Consider the following 16,847-nt stretch of genomic DNA (forward strand, 5'->3'; position numbering starts at 1 on the left):
CATTCTCCGAAGTCTGTTTGTAGGATGGGGAGCTTTTTAGGGCACCCAGGCACCCGTTGCAGGGAGTATGGCCAGAGTTGCAAAAGATGAGTCCTTAAACAAAATGCAGTTAAGTGAAGGTCCTCATGCTGAAGTCAGAATGAGGCCCCCTTTTATTAGGGAAATTGCTAAAGACTACGTGCAAAAAGTCAGCTAAGCGAGTGTGTTAATCAACTTAATGGTTTTGTTTTTCAAGGTTGAATTTCTAGATGATTGTTCTTTATGACCAGGAAGGGTCAGCCATGAAGGCCCTGGACAATGCTAATGGCTCAAGGCATTCCTTAAGAGCAGCTGTGAAAACATGTCCTAAGGCCTTGCACCTGCTGCAGCCTTTCCCTTTTGAGGTCTTTTCCTTTGACCTTTTTCTCCTACATCTCCCCCAGATACAGAGAACACAGCTATTTTCACTCTTTCAAGAGCTAACATTATATGTCAATTATATCTCAGTAAAAAAAAAAAAAAAATGGGCAAAGGACCTGGAAAGACATTTCTTCAAAGAAGACCTCCAAAAAGCCAACAGGTACATGAAAAGATTACTCAACATCACTAATCGTCAGGGAAATGCAAATCAAAACCACAATGAGATATCACCTCACACTTGTTAAGATGGCCGTGTCAAAAAGAAAAGCACTAACCAGTGTTGGCAAGGATGTAAATAAAAGGGAACCTTATGCACGGTCAGTGGCAGTGTAAATTGGTCTAGCCATTACTGCAACAGTACAGAGGTTCCTCAGAAAGTTAAAAACAGAACTACTATAAAATCCAGCAATCCCATCTCTGGATACATATCCAGTGGAAATGAAGTAAGTGTATTGAAGATACATCTGTACTCCCAGGTTCATTGCAGGACTATTCATAATATCCAAGACAGGAAAACAACCCAAGTATCCATCACCGAGAGCCATGAAACTGTTGAATGTGACACCATATGGGAGGATACGTGTATGACTAATGCCAGATGTTAAATAATGGGGAAATTCAGAGGGATGGGCAAAGGGAGTAGATAGGAAGTCTTTTTGCTTGATTTTTCTGTAAAGCTAAAACTGCTCCAAAAAACTTAAAGACTAATAATTAAAAGGAAAAAAAAAGTAGGGAGGAAATCTCCTTTACATGGATTTCAAAAACCAAAAAGTCTCTACTTTTTTTTTTTAGGTGTTTTCTGATAGTATTTTGTTTTCATTTCTATCAGTTTTACTCCCTTTCATACTTAAACACTCTTCTTAGTTTATCAATCGTCTTTTTTTCTATTTCAGGAACACTGAACCTCCAGATCAGTGTTTGGTATATACAATGTCACAGTGACTCAGGCAAAATTGCTGCTTTCCTAACTGCATTCACATCCTCACTATAATGTACAGGGAAGCCTGGGACGCCCCCCTGGACAGTAAATAGCATCAAACCAGATTCTGTGTCCTTGTGCATTAACGGGGCATAGAACGTTGGACTTTTCTCGGATCTCTCTTTTCGGAGTGACCTCCTCCATGTGAAATTACTGCACAATTAAAAGATGAAGTGAAAAAAAATATGGTACAGTGAGAGATTTGTCTGTGTGTTTACTGATAAGTACAGCTTTTTCCCTTGACTTCTAATTTTTTTTTTTTTTTCAGGAGTAGAATGGAATGGCAGAAATGAAGACTTAATGGAGACACTTCTTGGGGAGAAATCCCCCTCAGACTTCTGCATTGAGGAATCTAGATCCTTCTCCCCATGCTGTCCTTGGAGTGCCTGGATTAATGGGGTAACCAAAATACTGGTGTGACTGGCCCAGTCTTGGCTCACCTCTATTTTCCTTGTGTAACAACCAACAGCTTCCCATTTCATGCTCAAAAGTATCCTGGTTTGGATTATAAGTTATATGGTTTTCCTACCTTAATCCTACTGGATATTATGTCATGGTCTGTGGTCAAACTATCAAATGGCTGTTAGTTACCTAAGGCAACAGAAAAGGGCAGCTGGAAGGAGGCTCCAGTTCTCTCGGCAGCTATAACACTGATGCTCGGCCAGCTCTTGGTGTTTGCTTTCATGTCCCATGTTCCTTTGATTCACTTCCTGAGAGTGTCATCCCTCTTCTTGTTTTGGGGCCTTTCTCGGGGAAGCTGCTCCTTCTATGTCTTATTGTGGGGGAACCTTCTCCTTTTGTTTCTTTCCATTGGTGGCATTATTCATTAATTTTTGGAAGATATATTTCTGGAGCACCTAAGTTCTAAGCCTTGTGTGTATTATTATACATATTATTTATGTATTTTATTCATTATATATATATATATATATATATATATATATATATATATATGAATTTATGTATATATAAAATGAATACCAAAGAGCCTCAGAGCCTCAGTCCTTGTCTTCATAAACAGAGAAGACAGACTTCAGAACAGTAACACCACTTGGGTGCTGGGCGCTGTAAGAAGGCTTCGATGAGCAAGGACAAGCGTTGAGTGATGGGTGGGGACCTCCTAATGCGGAACGCTGTAAGCCATTACAGGGAATGAGGACTTTCTTCCGAGACAAATGACTTGATCAGATTTGCATTCTATAAACATCACTTGAGCTTCTACATGGCCACCTTTGTAACGGGAAAGATGCAGTATAAGCCACATAAAGTACATCATAAGGAGTATTTTCCACGTTAACAATTATTTTGACAGAACCCGAAGAGGCTAGAGGTACGGGTACAATGCCTGCTCATGGTTTGTTTTGGTTATATGCAGATAGCATCTTTGACAATTTAGGTGTGACAGTGAAGGCGCCGTTAAGATGCTTAAATGGGTGATGGAAATGTCCAGTAATGTGGACATGAGTCGGCGTCGCTCACAGCAGCTCTGATACATCTATGCCAAGAATCCCCCAGTCTAGTCCCCAAGCATCTTTGACCATCAATGTAGAAAAGACTCATGTGAAGAGGTAATAAGGCTGTTGGCTGACATTTACCAGCGTGGGTTTGGCAGGGTTTCTAAGTTCTGTACGCAATCTTCAGATTTATTTTTTAAAATACTGCTTTCTATTAATTAAATCTTTGTAAGTCTTACAGAACTTACACCGAACCAACAGACTCTTCCTGCGCTTGTTCCCACTGGTTACTGTGGGTCCTCCAGAATCCCACCCCTTACTTCCATAGTGCCCCAAATCCTCTCTGGGACTCCCCACTTTTCCCTTCCCTGTGGTTGGCTCAGTGTCGAATCTGCTCCCCTCTCTCTGGTGCCACAGAAGCCACCTGTGATGTCACTAATGGGTCCACGAAGGGGCCACCCTCTGTTGGTGCTGTGTCCAGAACCGCACTGGGTTAGGCCTGGACCTGCTGCCCCTGTCCAGGGGGCCCAAGGATTTGGTGTGAGGAGGCAATTCGTTGCTTGCAGTGGAAGCTGGGGTCGGAAAACTCTCACTACCTGTTTGCCGTATCCCATCCCGTCATTCCCAAGCAGGGCTGCATTGCTGTCCCAGTCTTGTTCAAGGATGACGCAGAGGCTATTTGAACTGTCCCACGAAGCTTTTTGCCCTGAGACTCAGGCTTGAGTGTGGGAGGGACATGACCTGAGCATACAGGTGGGCTGCTTATACAATTGCCCTTCATCTCTGAACCTGAGCCACTGTCCTTGGTTCATGGACGCCCTGACTCTCCTCCCGAACATGAATTCTTTCCAGGATGCCTCTTGGTTCCTCGTGCATATGGGCTCCAGTGCGCTCTCCCACCTGTGTGCCCATGCCACCTGAATTCCTGCATGGACCACAGGTCCATCTGGCCATGCTCCCAGTTTTCACTTACACATATCAGCCTCCAAACTTCTAATTCGCAGCCTCACTACACACAGTCCCTCTTCTCTGTTTTGCTTTTCTCATTAATACTTGTCACTCTCATTATATATTTCATTTATTTAGTTTAGTGACAGTCTTTCCCCACTAGTATGTGAACTTCATAAGGGCTGTTTTTTAAAATATTTTTTGTTGTCTCAGTGCCAGTAATGCATAGAGCATAACAGATGCTCAATAAATGCCAGTTGAATCAGTTGAGGAATTAAATCCTTAAATCCTTCAATACGTCGAGTGTCTACTATGTTCTTGATTTGGGAAATGAAGCGCATTTATTGGTCTGAGTGAGATATGCTGAATGGGGGCTAATGCAGTGAACTTGGCCCATGGCAGAACTCATGTGACAATTCTAATAGGATTGCTTATAGTGAGATTAAGATGACCCCAGGCTGCAATGTGGAAAAATGTTTTATTTCTGCATGCGCAATCTCTTCTGATAAAGAAGGTGAAAGAGCCTGTATACTCCGATGTAAGATAGGTTTAAGATGCACCTTGTGTTGAGCTGGGTTTCCCAGAACATCTAAACCACAGTTGAGGAGAGTCCATGACCACTGGAGTCAGCTGACCCATTGCAATGATGCTTATAAGTGAAAGGGGACATCCAACCTGTCTAACTGAGTGCAAGGTGCTGATAACAGCGAGCTGAGCAGTTTAGCGGTTGCTAGTTTGTTAGGACATCATTCAAATCAAGTCAAATTGTTAAGGATGGTCAAGAGTCTTCTGGCATCTCCAAAACAAAATTTCATCGTGTTATATAATGTAACCAGGTTTTGAAATTACTTCGGCTAAATTTTACTCAGCTTCCTCCCCACCCCCAGATTTTTATTTAAATTCTAGTTCGTTGACATACAGTGCAATTTTGGTTTCAGGAGTAGACATTAGTGGTTCATCACTTACAAGCAACATCCAGTGCTCAGCACAAGTGCCCTCCTTAATACCCATCACCCACCTAGCCCATCCCCCAGTCACCTCCCTCCCTTAACTGTTTGTTCTCTATCTTTAAGTCTTCAAGGGTCTCTTACGATTTGTTTCCCTCTCTCTCTCGTTTCCCCTCTGCCATATGTTCATCTGTTTTGTTTTCTTAAATTCCACCTGTGAGTGAAATCATACGGTATTTGTGTTTCTCTGACTGACTTATTTTGCTCAGCATAATACACTCTAGCTCCATCCGCATTGTTGCACATGGTAAGATTTCACTCTTTTTTATCGCTGAGTAACATTCCATGGTATTTAGAGGCCATCTCTTCTTTATCCGTTTTGTAGTCGGTGGACATTTGGGCTCTCTCCATAGTTTGGCTGTTGTTGATAATGCTGCTATAATATTGGGGTGCATGTACCCCTTCAAATCTCTACTTTTGTATCCTTTGGGTAAATACCTCGTAGTGCAATTGCTGTATTGTAGGGTAATTCTGTTTTTAACTTTTTGAGGAAGCTCCGCAGCATTCTCCTGAGTGGCTGCACCAGTTTGCATTCCCGCCAACGTTGTAAGAGGACTCCCCTTTCTCCACATCCTGGCCAACATCTGTTGTTTCTTGTGTTGTTAGTTTTAGTCATTCTGACACGTATGAGGTGGTATCTCATATTCAGCTTTTATGCTAAGTCACCACCTCTTTGCCAGTCAGTGTGTCTTAGGCTCTTCCTGCTGGGTGAGACCATAGTATAAGATGTGTAAAGAACATAATCTGCTTATAGGAGACCGTGATGGCAGTAATGGCAGTGGGAACTAAGTTTATTGAGGTGTTACTACATGCCAGCCACCATTTTAAGATTTTACCAATTTGATCCCCACAACTGTATGTGATGTCCCTCGGTCACTTGGACTGAGTAAGAATGAGTAACTTACCTAAGGTCACACTGTTGGTTGTAGGGCCAAAATGTGAGCCCCAGCAGCTTGACTTTAGAGTCTGTGTTCTGTCCTCTGCGCCATTGCTGTAATGCTACTTGGTACATTTGTGAAAGTTGGAGCGGGGGGTTAGATTGGCAGTTTAAAGGCCTGTGTTCTAACTCTGCTTCTGCCACACTCCCCTTTAAGTCCTATAGTCCTTAAACACTTTGGGCTAATTGACACTTGCTTAAAGGCTCTAGATGTATTGGGGCAGCTCCCCTTCCTATCACTAGATGGCAGAGTTGGTGGCGGGAGGGAGGGGAAGGTGTGGTATAGATGTATGTATGGTATTTACTTTGTAAATCTCTATCCTACTGGTAAAATAGTTTATGGGCTATTTCAGTTGGTATTATAAATATTCATTACATTTCTACTCATTACATTTCTTTCAGTTTGTATTTAATAGTTCCCCCTTTTCCTGTCTATTTGTTCAATGTATACAGTATCTACAAAAGGAGTATAAGTCAGATAGCAGGGAATTTGGCTGCCTCGCTCATGACAATGACCAGAACAGTATCTGGCCTATAGTCAGGACTCAAAATTATTTGAGGTTTTCTTTCTTTTTTTTTTTTTTTTTATGTTGTAAGGATTTCCTTTCCCTTTTCATTTTGAACAAATGTTAGTGTTATAGAAAAGTTGAAAACATAATACAGAGTTGCCTTATATCTGTCACTCCATTTCCTGTAATGTTAACGTCTTACATTACCTTAGTGCAGATATCAAGAATATAAAATTAACATTGGTACGGTCTTATTAATTAAACTACAAACCTTACTTGAATTACGCCCATTTTTTTCCCTGCTAACGTTCTCTTTCTGTTTTGGGCCCATACTTAGGGTTTCACATTATATTTAGTTATTATGTTTTCTTAGTCTTCTCCAGTTCTGTAAAAATTCCTTGATTTTTTTCCTGGTGTCATGACCTTGACAGTTTTTATCGATCCATTATTTTACAGAATGTCCATTAGTTTGGATTTGTCCAATGTATTCTGCTAATTGGAGTGAGGTGTTGCATTTGGGGCAAGAAAACCAGAAGAATGATGTGCTTTCATCTGTGCACCACATCAGGGTGTTCATGATGTTGATATGTCTTATTGATGGTGATGTTTACCTTGATCGCTTGGATGATGTGACGATTGCTAGGTTTCTCCATTATAAAGTTACTTCTTTATCCCTTTGTCTTACTAAACACCTTTGAGGAGATTTTTTCTGGAGATGATGCAAATCTAGTCTCCCCTCAAGCTTCGCCCACCAATTTTAGCATCTTTTTCTGCTGTACATTGCCGTATGATCCATTTGGCCAATCGCTATACTGTTGGCCTCAGTTTTTATTCTTCTGTGACCCTCTAGGTACTTGCACTGGAGTGTGGATAAGAGACAGCGAAGTGTGCATATATTGTACACCTACTACCTATTTGCTGGTTCAGGTAAAGATTATTTTACTGACATGTAATTAAATTCCCCAACTGGATCTCTCTGGACCTCAATTTGGATATTTTTAAAGTAAGAAACTATGCTCTGAAATAAATGTTGGAAGCAAATTTCAACAGTAATGAACGGAATAGGATCCACCCTCTTATATCCATTGAAAATTTAAAGAGACATTGTATTTGCAAAAATTTACCCAGTGTATAAACATTAGAAATCATAGGTAATCATAAAGAAAAAAAAAACCTTATTAATTCTTCCTTGAACTCTAACCTTTGTTAAGATTATGCCAGTATCCTTTATAATTTTCCTATGTATATATACACATATATTTCAATTTCTGTTTTAAGAAGGCTTATATTGCATATATCATGTTAAACTTGATTTGTGTACTTAAAACATTAAATAATTCTTAAGAGCAGTACAGTGTTCATTTACAGGATGCAGCAGGATTTCTATAAATAATTCCTTATTATTGTATATTTTCAGTTGGTTTACTTTTTAAATTTTAAACGTATCAGATGATAGCTTGCGATAATATTTGAGGGCTACTTGCCCCCTTGATGTCTCAGATCCACCTCTAGGCTTTCTGTGTACATTGGCTTCATGAAGCAAGAGAATGCTCTGGGTAGTGAAAGGGTTCCTCAATGGATTTTCTAGTTAATAGCCTTGAAAGTCAAGGTTTTGTTTGCATATACCTGAATTTGAGAGACTAGGCTTTCTGAATTTCCAAGATTTGGCACTAAAAATGCAGGATGCAAACCATGAGAGAAGCAGAATATGCAGTTAATTTGACACATGTGTGTGTACATTTCTGCTGAGTACGTATATAGGGCTGAAACAGCTTATACACAGACTTATAATCAGTTTGAGATACTGCCAGAGAGTATCCCAAAGTAGAGTTTGCACTTTATACTCCCACCAGCAATGTATGAGAAGTTCTTGTTCAAATCTTTTGCACATTTTTCTATTGGGTTTTCTTTCCTTTTATTACTAATTTGTAGAACACCCTTCATGTATTTGGATAACAGATCTTTGTCATAAATATTTTTTGCAAACATCTTCTACCAGTTTCTGGCTTATGTTTTCACTCTCTTGAAGGTGTCCCTTTGATGACCAGAAAGTTCTTAATTTTAATGGAATCAATTTATCAATCTTTTCCTTTACGGCTAATGCTTTTTGTTATCCGTTCAAGAAATTTTTGTCTAAACCTAGTTAACGAAGATATTCCCCATTGTTATCTTCTAGAAGTTTTAGTGTTGAATCATTTCCCTTAAGAACTATAATCCATCTGGAATCTATTTTTGTGAAGGCTGTGAAGTATAGGTCAGACTTCATTTGTTTAAAAGAAGTATGGCTATCCGTATTCCCTCCCTCTTCCCCTACTTAGTGGTGTCTTTGTTTTAAATAAAAATCAAATTGGTTGATCTGTTTCTAGCTTCTCTATTCTGCTCTATTGGCCTGTTAGTCTGTCCTTCCACTAATACCACTCTTAATTTCTATAGCTTTCTAAGTTTGGCATCTCCTAACGGAAGGCTCCAACTTTGTTTTTATATTTCAAGGTTGTCTTCTTTTATGTATATAATTTTTTATATTTGTATATAAATTTTAGAATTAGCCCATCAGTCAAGGGGAATTAAGGAGGACACTTGTGGGGATGAGCACTGGGTGTTATATGTAAGTGAGCAATCACTAAATTCTATTCCTGAAATCACTGTTACACTACATGTTAACTAACTTGGGTATAAATTTTAAAAAAATAACAAAAAAATATGGGCAGAGGAAATGAATAGACATTTTTCCAAAGAAGACATGTAGATGGTCAACAGACACATGGAAAGATGCTCTTTATCACTCATCATCAGGGAAATGCAAATCAAAAGCTCATTGAGATACCACCTCACACCTGTCAGAATAGCTGAAATCAAATACAAAAAAATAACAAGTGTTGGCAAGGATGTGGAGAAAAAGGAAACACATGCACTGTTGGTAGGAATGCTAGCTGGTGCAGTCACTGTGGAAAACAGTGTGGACATTCTCCCCAAAATTAAAGATGAAATTACCATATGGGCCAGTAATTCTGCTACTGGGTATTTACCCAAGTAAAAGAGACATTATGTGCCCCTGTGTTTATTTCAGCATTATTTATAATAACCAAGTTATGGAAGCAATCCAAGTGTCCATCAATAGATAAATGGATAAAAAGATGTGGTATATATATACACATACATGCTATGGAATACTAACTACTCAGCCACAAGAAAGAATGAAATCTTGCCCTTTGCAACAACATGGATGGAGCTACAGGATATAATGCTAAGTGAAATAAGTCAGAGGAAGACAAATACCACATGATTTCTTTCATTCATATGTGGAATTTAAAAAACAAAACAAATGAATAAAAGAGAGAGAGAGAGAGAGAAACCAAAAAACCAGACTCAAATATAAAGAATAAACTGGTGGTTGGTTGCTGAAGGGGAGGCAGGTGGAGGGATGAGTGGAATTGGTAAAAGGACTAAATACACTTATAATGAGCACTAAGTAATATACAGAATTGTTGGAATCATTATACTGTACGTATGAAACTAATACAATACTGTATGTTAATTATACTTGATTAAAAAATGTCTAAAAAATAAAAAAAAAAGAATCAGCCCATCAGTTTACAAATACATACACATAAGTTACTGGATTTTGGTTGAATAGCAAAAAAAAAAGTCTATGAAAAAATTTTGAGGAATTGACACATTTCCAATATTTAGTTTTCCATCCATAAGCATAATAAGTCCTGCCACTTAGACTTTCTTTCATGTCTCTCAATTACATTCTTTTAATGTTCTGTGAGGAGGTCTTGACCATTCTTGGATTTTTGGATCCCTTTAGAAATGTCATCAATCTTCATATTTGCTAATTCAGCAAGGAAAATGTCAGGGCAGAAGATGAGATTCAGAGTCATGAACAAGCCTGCTAGGGAAGACTCATTTCTGTGCTGTCCTGTCTCTGTTTTGATTTGTTTGTTTTGCTTTTTTTTCTTGTGGTGGTGGTTGTTTTTCGATGCCTTGAGGTAGGTGTGGGATCCTCTGTGGCCAAGTATCCAATCCATTTTTGAGTAGAAGAACCCTGTTTTATTCACCAGTTTATAACAAAGCCACCCTGGGAATTCACTCTTCGAACACTTTGCCAGTGGTATCTTGGTGGAACTTCTGGTACCCCTGGTTTTTAAGACCTTTTTTTTCATGAAGTTCCTCACTCTAACATGTCTTCTTATCTCAGGAAATCTCCTTCTAGGGGCTTTCTGCCTTTGTATCCATCTGAATTTCTAGGTTCCACTGGAACTCTGCTTTCCAGTCCCACCAGTCTGCAGCAGCAAAAGAGGGTCCATGTGAAGCCATTCTCCGCTGGTCATGTCACCTGATTCTCTTCCTCCACTTCTTTCTTCTATTTTCATGTCCAGGAGGGGAGTGCAGGGTCCCATCACTTACTCCCTCTGAGTCACTGCTCCTTGTGATAGTGATTTGCAAGTCAACCCTGTTTATCTTTCCCTGGCATTTCTGGTACTTACATAACTCTCTTCCCTGCCATCAGTGATGTACTTTTTATCATTACAATTTCTTACAGAATTTCCATTAACATTATATGGGGGATGGGATGAGGGGGTGAGAATTAAATGTATGTTTTCAAATCTCATCTTTTCCCACAGCTTTAAAACCGTTTTACCAGTTAATACATTAGAATATGGAGAGGTGTTATCTTCAAAACTCTTCCACCTGCTTCTGATGTTGAAATCTCTTAAGGGATCGGGGCGCCTGGGTGGCTCAGTCGGTTAAGCGGCTGACTTCGGCTCAGGTCATGATCTCGCGGTCCGTGAGTTCGAGCCCCACGTCGGGCTCTGTGCTGACAGCTCAGAGCCTGGAGCCTGTTTCGGATTCTGTGTCTCCCTCTCTCTGACCCTCCCCTGTTCATGCTTTGTCTCTCTCTGTCTCAAAAATAAATAAACGTTAAAAAAAAAATCTCTTAAGGGAAAAACTCTTTCCTCCAAGATTAGAGGGATATCCAAGTACGGGTTTCTTTGGGAAAGTGATTCTGATAAAGGTTCAGATTAAGAAGTAATGGCAAATATCACTGCTTTTGAGGTAAGAACAGGTTTTGTTACTGGGGAAGGGGTCAAAACCTAAGGGAGATTTGGAGGGCATTGGGCATTTGAATGGGAGGGAATGAGGAAAAGGGATGTACGCATACTTATACCCTAAGTCTAGCCTTGGCAATGGGTCTGACTCTTCCTGTATCCATAGGGGTGAGTGTGTTTGTGGTGAGGGGGTGAGGGGGTACAGGGGATGTTGTTTCTATAAAAGCCTAGTGACCTTCAGATAACTTACTGTATTTTGCCATGCTTACCCTTTCTAACCTGGCACTCACCCCATGGACCAGGGCATCCAGTAAGATGGAGACTGGGTATCCCCAGCCCAAATAAATGGAAATAGAGAACAGAAGTGGTTCCATAAATCAGTGATGCTGGCTGACTTTATTTAACACAAGCAGGGATGTCTCCTTATTTCAGCACACAGACACGACATCTCCATGTTCCACTGTCACAGGGCCATAGCTGTATTTAACGACAAAAGCAAAGCAACAATAATTTTGCGAGGTGGATAGGATTTTTATTTTCCATATAGATCATGGTGCAATGCAAACATGAAAAGTCTTCTTTCAAAAATAATTTAGGAAATGTGCAGGTGGATATGAAGGATGTTTATAGGCCAACCAAAAATACTGCTTGGGCCACAATTAATTAAGTACATATTTTTCAAATGCTTATCAGGTCTCTTACGTTATATTAAATCTTTGGGATTTTAAAGTAGCATGGCTTGCTTTCTGTGCTCAGGAAAAGATCTTATAGGAGGGACTTAGAACTGGCAAGGTAAAATTGTATCTAAAAGGTAGAACATTCAGTAAAATATATGTTGAAAACATATTATCAAGAATGAAAGAAATCAATATGGGTGCATGCTCATATAGAAGATGGTGAAAATGGGGAGACTTGACATGGACCTTGAGTAGTGGGTAACAAGTAGATAGAAGAATAGAACATGTAGATAGAAGTTCTCATTATAGATACAGATTTTCCAGGACTGCCTCAATCTGTTATTACGTTAATAACACATTTATTAAATGCCTACTATATACTAAGTACTTTGCGTATGCTACCTATAATCCTCTCAACCATTAATCCTCCCCGTTTTTCCCCATTACCAAAATCCTCCCCATTTTTCAAATAAGCAAAGCAAGACTTAGAGAGCTTGCCAAAGGTCACATGGGTACAAGGTGAGGAGCTGGAATTTCCAGTACACCACACCCTTCTGTATTCTGCCACCAAAAGTGTGCTTCCCAGAAGACATATCCTGACGTCTGGTTCGGAGTATATGGTCTCTGCCGTGTATTGGGTCATCAGTGTTTCTCCAGAGTCGCACATTGCCATCTGTCATTGGCACAAACGATCCATGTGTTGCAAGCTTATCTTGAGATCTGGGACTTGAGTCGTTTCATCTTCCAGGGACACCATTTGAACTCTAGATAGTGAGTGCCCTCGGAATGGTCTCAGTCCTGGGCAGAGGACAGGACTGTCTGAGTCCTGCACCTGGTGCTTGGCCCCTCTTGGCTCTGGCTTACCCCATGTGCCTCCCTTCTTTGTGTTCTATTCTGCTGGCTCTGATCCTTGGCTCTTGACTGATAACCTGCCCAACATCCAGGTACATACGGTTTAGATGGGGATGTTTTCTTTCTGTGGTTTACTTGCTCATGAACAAATAGTAGGATGAATAACAGACACTATGGCACCACCCTAGGCTTCCTGCTGAGCAGGGGGCTGCCGTGTGCCTTCCTGAGCTGGACAGGGAAGCCTAGTTGGTATGCCTCTTTGGTGTCCCCTCCATGATTTTCGTACTAGTGCAGTCTGGGAGGGGGGAGGGACTTCCGTGCATTGCTGTCACTACTGCTGCTGTAGTGACCGGCCTCTCCCTCAGGGGTTGAGCCAGTGGGAATTCTGGAGAACTTTCCCTGGACCTTGGCAGAGGTGAGGTGGGAGGAGTGAGGAGTAAGGAGGGAGGAGGCAGGAGGAACCTGAGCCCATCAGTGCAGGTGGCAGAACTGCAGTGGGAGGAGGTAAGTGGCATTCTTATGCATGCTGGGTTATTCTAGAGTATTCTCAGACACCCGAAAATGGATGACAACCCCCAGAGCCTGAGGGCTGTCTGTGTGAGCATTTATCTGCCTTCAGAGGAACAGCTTTGCCTCCGGCATCTGGGTTTCTGGAAGTCAGACAATGACTTGCTTGGTAAAACTGTAGCCTTCTCTTGCTTCCCTGAAGGCATTGTAAACTCCCCTGTCCTACTCTATTCTCTTCAGGGTCGTTGTAGAGTGATTTTGCAATGAGGATGACAGTGGATGGCAGCCTCTATCCCACTGGCCGACATATTGGATATAGGAAAATCAGCTTTGTTCTTTACTGTGTGTGAAAAATGCCTGCCAATTGCAGAACAAAGCCATGCTTATAAAAGATAACTTATGCACTGAATGAATATACTTAATTCTTGCATCTGGGCTTTCTATCCCCCAGGCGTAACGACACGAATAAATATGTGTGAATGAATGAATGGATATTTACAAGCTAGTGTTTTCTACTTTTTTTTTTAACAGCAAATGATCTAAAACCCTGATGACAAGTTGCATTCCCCCCAAAAGTCTGCTACGTGTTAGACGCTCCCTGTTGATTGATATTTTCATTATTATCAATGATATTTGGCAACTTCTAGCAACAATGGTGAGAGGCTTGAGCTTGTTGTTGTTTTTAGTAATGTTTGGAGCTTTTGAGTACTTGATAAACTTATTCAGAATCAAAAGTTCTCCAAAAAAAGCCAAAGCTGGGTACAGCTGAGCTTTAGAAGGTCTCTGTACTGTAAATGTTGTCTTCTATAATAATTTATAGCCTGGATATCTCTGCTAGTATTTTTGCATTCGATACAGACGGACTAGGGAGTGGGCTTCTCATGGGGCCCCCAAACGGCATGACACAAGAGGAGGGGAAGGAAAAGGACTTTTTAATTTGTGACGCCCTGACCTCTGCGGTTAGAACAGAACTACAACAGGAAACCTCGCATTTAATCAAAGTTGTAGCTGGAAGATTTTGATCCAAAGTCTATGGTGGAGTTTTCAATGCTAACATATTTGAAGAGAAGCTTATATTTATATTGATAAATCAATTTGCATTTATTCCTTGACAGGGATGAAGTAAAACTATTCTGGAAGTTTATCTTAGAAAAGAGGTGTGAAGTCTTTTGTCTGGCTGAAAAGTGCTGGGAGATCCATATAGAGCGGACTGAAAACCTCAGTTTCACACTAGGGAAGTGTGCTATTCTATTCATGTTTCGTGACAGAATATGGGGTCTGGGTTTGCTCCAAAGCAAACACAGATTTCCTCCTTTATTCTTTGAGAAATAATCAGATTATGTTTTCCTGTCTGAACTTGGTAGTGTTGCCATAGGTGATGCTGCCTGGAACACCAGCAAATAGATAAAAAGCTCCACCTGTGACATTTTCTAGGTACAAGCCCTCTAGTCTTAGAATGTTCCCCAGAGGCGCAAAGATGGGATAAGGCTGGTTGTCCGGGCCATCCAGAGAGAAGCTGGAGCCCCAAGGACTGTAGTGCATGAGATTCTCTGTGCCCAAGCCCTTCCCTCCAGCTCAGTCAACCTCACTGGCTTCTCTCCTTCCTTGTTCCAGAAGGAGTTGGCGCATCGTCTCTCCTGGAAAGCCTCCTGCAGTTAGTTGCTCTGCCTGCCCCAAAGCTCTTTCCAAGTATCTCCAGCCATCACAGAGCATGGACTGTTGGAAGGAGGCAGGGAAAATGTTAGTAATTTCCTAGTGCCCACAGTGTTCAATCTGAAGTGTTGAGTTGAGGTGGCATTTCGGGCCATAGCTAGAGGATTCCTGTTTGTTTGTTTTTTTTTTTCCTATTTCTGAAATGAAGGAAAACAATTTTTCTATACTTCTTTTCTTCTCATTTCCCCTCCTCTCCCCCACCTTTTTTTCCCCCATTTTTTCTTTTCCTATGAGAAGTTGAGAAATTTTGGGGTTAGAGGAGGCATGAATAGGGACAAAAATCGGGATAAGATGAGAAGGACCCTGATTTCTTTCTACTGGTCCCCTTGGCATTACAATTAGCCTGTTTTAATGGCAGACACTGGAGTTTGCAGGTTCACTTACAATAGGTTTGCAGGTTCACTGAACAGAATTCACTTACAATAGTATCATTTTAAAGGTGAGTTAGTGAGGCAAACTTGAAGAATTTTAAAAATCTTTATTCAACTATGGACAAGAATTGTATCACATCACCAGTAAAAAGCCTACAGTTCTCTATATAAGATCATTGTAATGGTTGACCAATATGTTATTACCTGTCACCAAAGGTGGAAACAAATAGCAATAACATTTATTGAGATAAATATTAGGGATTTATACATGAGACTTTGAAGTTTAAAAGTAGGAAGGTACTCATCTCAGGGCACATGATGTTATGTAATGAGAGCATGCCGTAGGGGATACAAAGTAAAGACCGGAGCTGTTTTCTCACACCTGTTGCTACCTGTTTTCAGGCTCAGATTATGAACTTTGATGTGTGCCAGGTCTCATAAAATCATTACATGGGGTGGGTTTATGAAGTGTTTCAGCAAAGTGGTTGGGAATGTGTGTTCCTGCACATGGACAGTGACTGGCCATTTCTGTCCGTGGGGCACAGAGCATCCATTTATGAGTGGTTTGCTCTCAGCCACACCCGCAGGACCCGCAGAAGGATCCAGTGACAACACCACAATCTAACAGCAGTCCCAGCCCGGTCTCTTGTTAAAGGTTGTGAAAGCCAGGCAAGCCATTCATCTCATATGACAAAGTGGGTCTGGACCTCCGCTCCATCACAGTTGAAATCAGGGTGGAGGATAAACAGAGGTTGCTGCTCAGTATTTTGGGGGGAACTGGTGAAGGAGATTCTGTGAGATTAGAAGGCATCAATTACCTAGGGTGGTTAGGCCTGGCACTCCAAGACTTCCTGGCAGCTTCCTCCAAGACTCCTGTCCTACATTTTAGATTTTGCCAGTTATTTCCAGAGTTTTGGGTGGACTCAGAGTGTGTGTGTGTGTGTGTGTGTGTGTGTGTGTGTGTGTGTGTGTGTGAGAGAGAGAGACAGAGAGAGACAGAGACAGAGAGAGAGACAGAGAGAAGGAGGAGAAAGAGAGATGTAAGGAAATGGAAACACTTACAAGGACTCTGATTTGTTTGCGGTTGTCATAACAGTGAATTAAGTCTTTCTTTTCTCAAATTCTCTACTGCTTCCCAAGTTAGTCACCATTACCATTTTGAAAGTTTCTGTTCCGTGTTTCGAGTTACAAACATAGAAAGTTTATCTTCCTTGTCTAGGAAATTTGGTTAGCTACAAAACAAAAATTTGGATTCTGGATTTTCTGATTCTTATGGAGTCAAATGATTGTGCATAAATTCTATTTATTACAGCATGTGTACCCTTGGAAAAGCAATTGAATCGCTTGAAATTTTCAGCTGAAAATAGGAATAACAATAGTGACAATAATAAAATAACGATATTGTGGGATATGCTTGTGAGGGTCAAGAGAGAGGCTAAT

General features: G+C 40.7%; 2 protein-coding genes across 2 annotated transcripts in view; both read left to right on the forward strand.

Annotated features, from left to right (window-relative positions):
• SERPINB11 (serpin family B member 11) overlaps window positions 1-1,762 on the forward strand; it is a 77,631-nt gene extending 75,869 nt beyond the window's left edge. The window contains exon 9 of the mRNA XM_042910730.1: window positions 1,647-1,762. Within this exon, the coding sequence (XP_042766664.1) occupies window positions 1,647-1,671 (25 nt within the window). The 3' untranslated portion in view covers window positions 1,672-1,762. The remainder of the gene's footprint in view (window positions 1-1,646) is intronic.
• SERPINB7 (serpin family B member 7) overlaps window positions 1,679-16,847 on the forward strand; it is a 61,617-nt gene continuing 46,448 nt past the window's right edge. Inside the window, exon 1 of the mRNA XM_042910723.1 lies at window positions 1,679-1,777. Coding sequence (XP_042766657.1) covers window positions 1,679-1,777 — 99 coding nt within the window. The remainder of the gene's footprint in view (window positions 1,778-16,847) is intronic.

The sequence above is a fragment of the Panthera leo genome, chromosome D3, assembly GCF_018350215.1.
Source record: "Panthera leo isolate Ple1 chromosome D3, P.leo_Ple1_pat1.1, whole genome shotgun sequence".
Lineage (NCBI taxonomy): Eukaryota > Metazoa > Chordata > Mammalia > Carnivora > Felidae > Panthera > Panthera leo.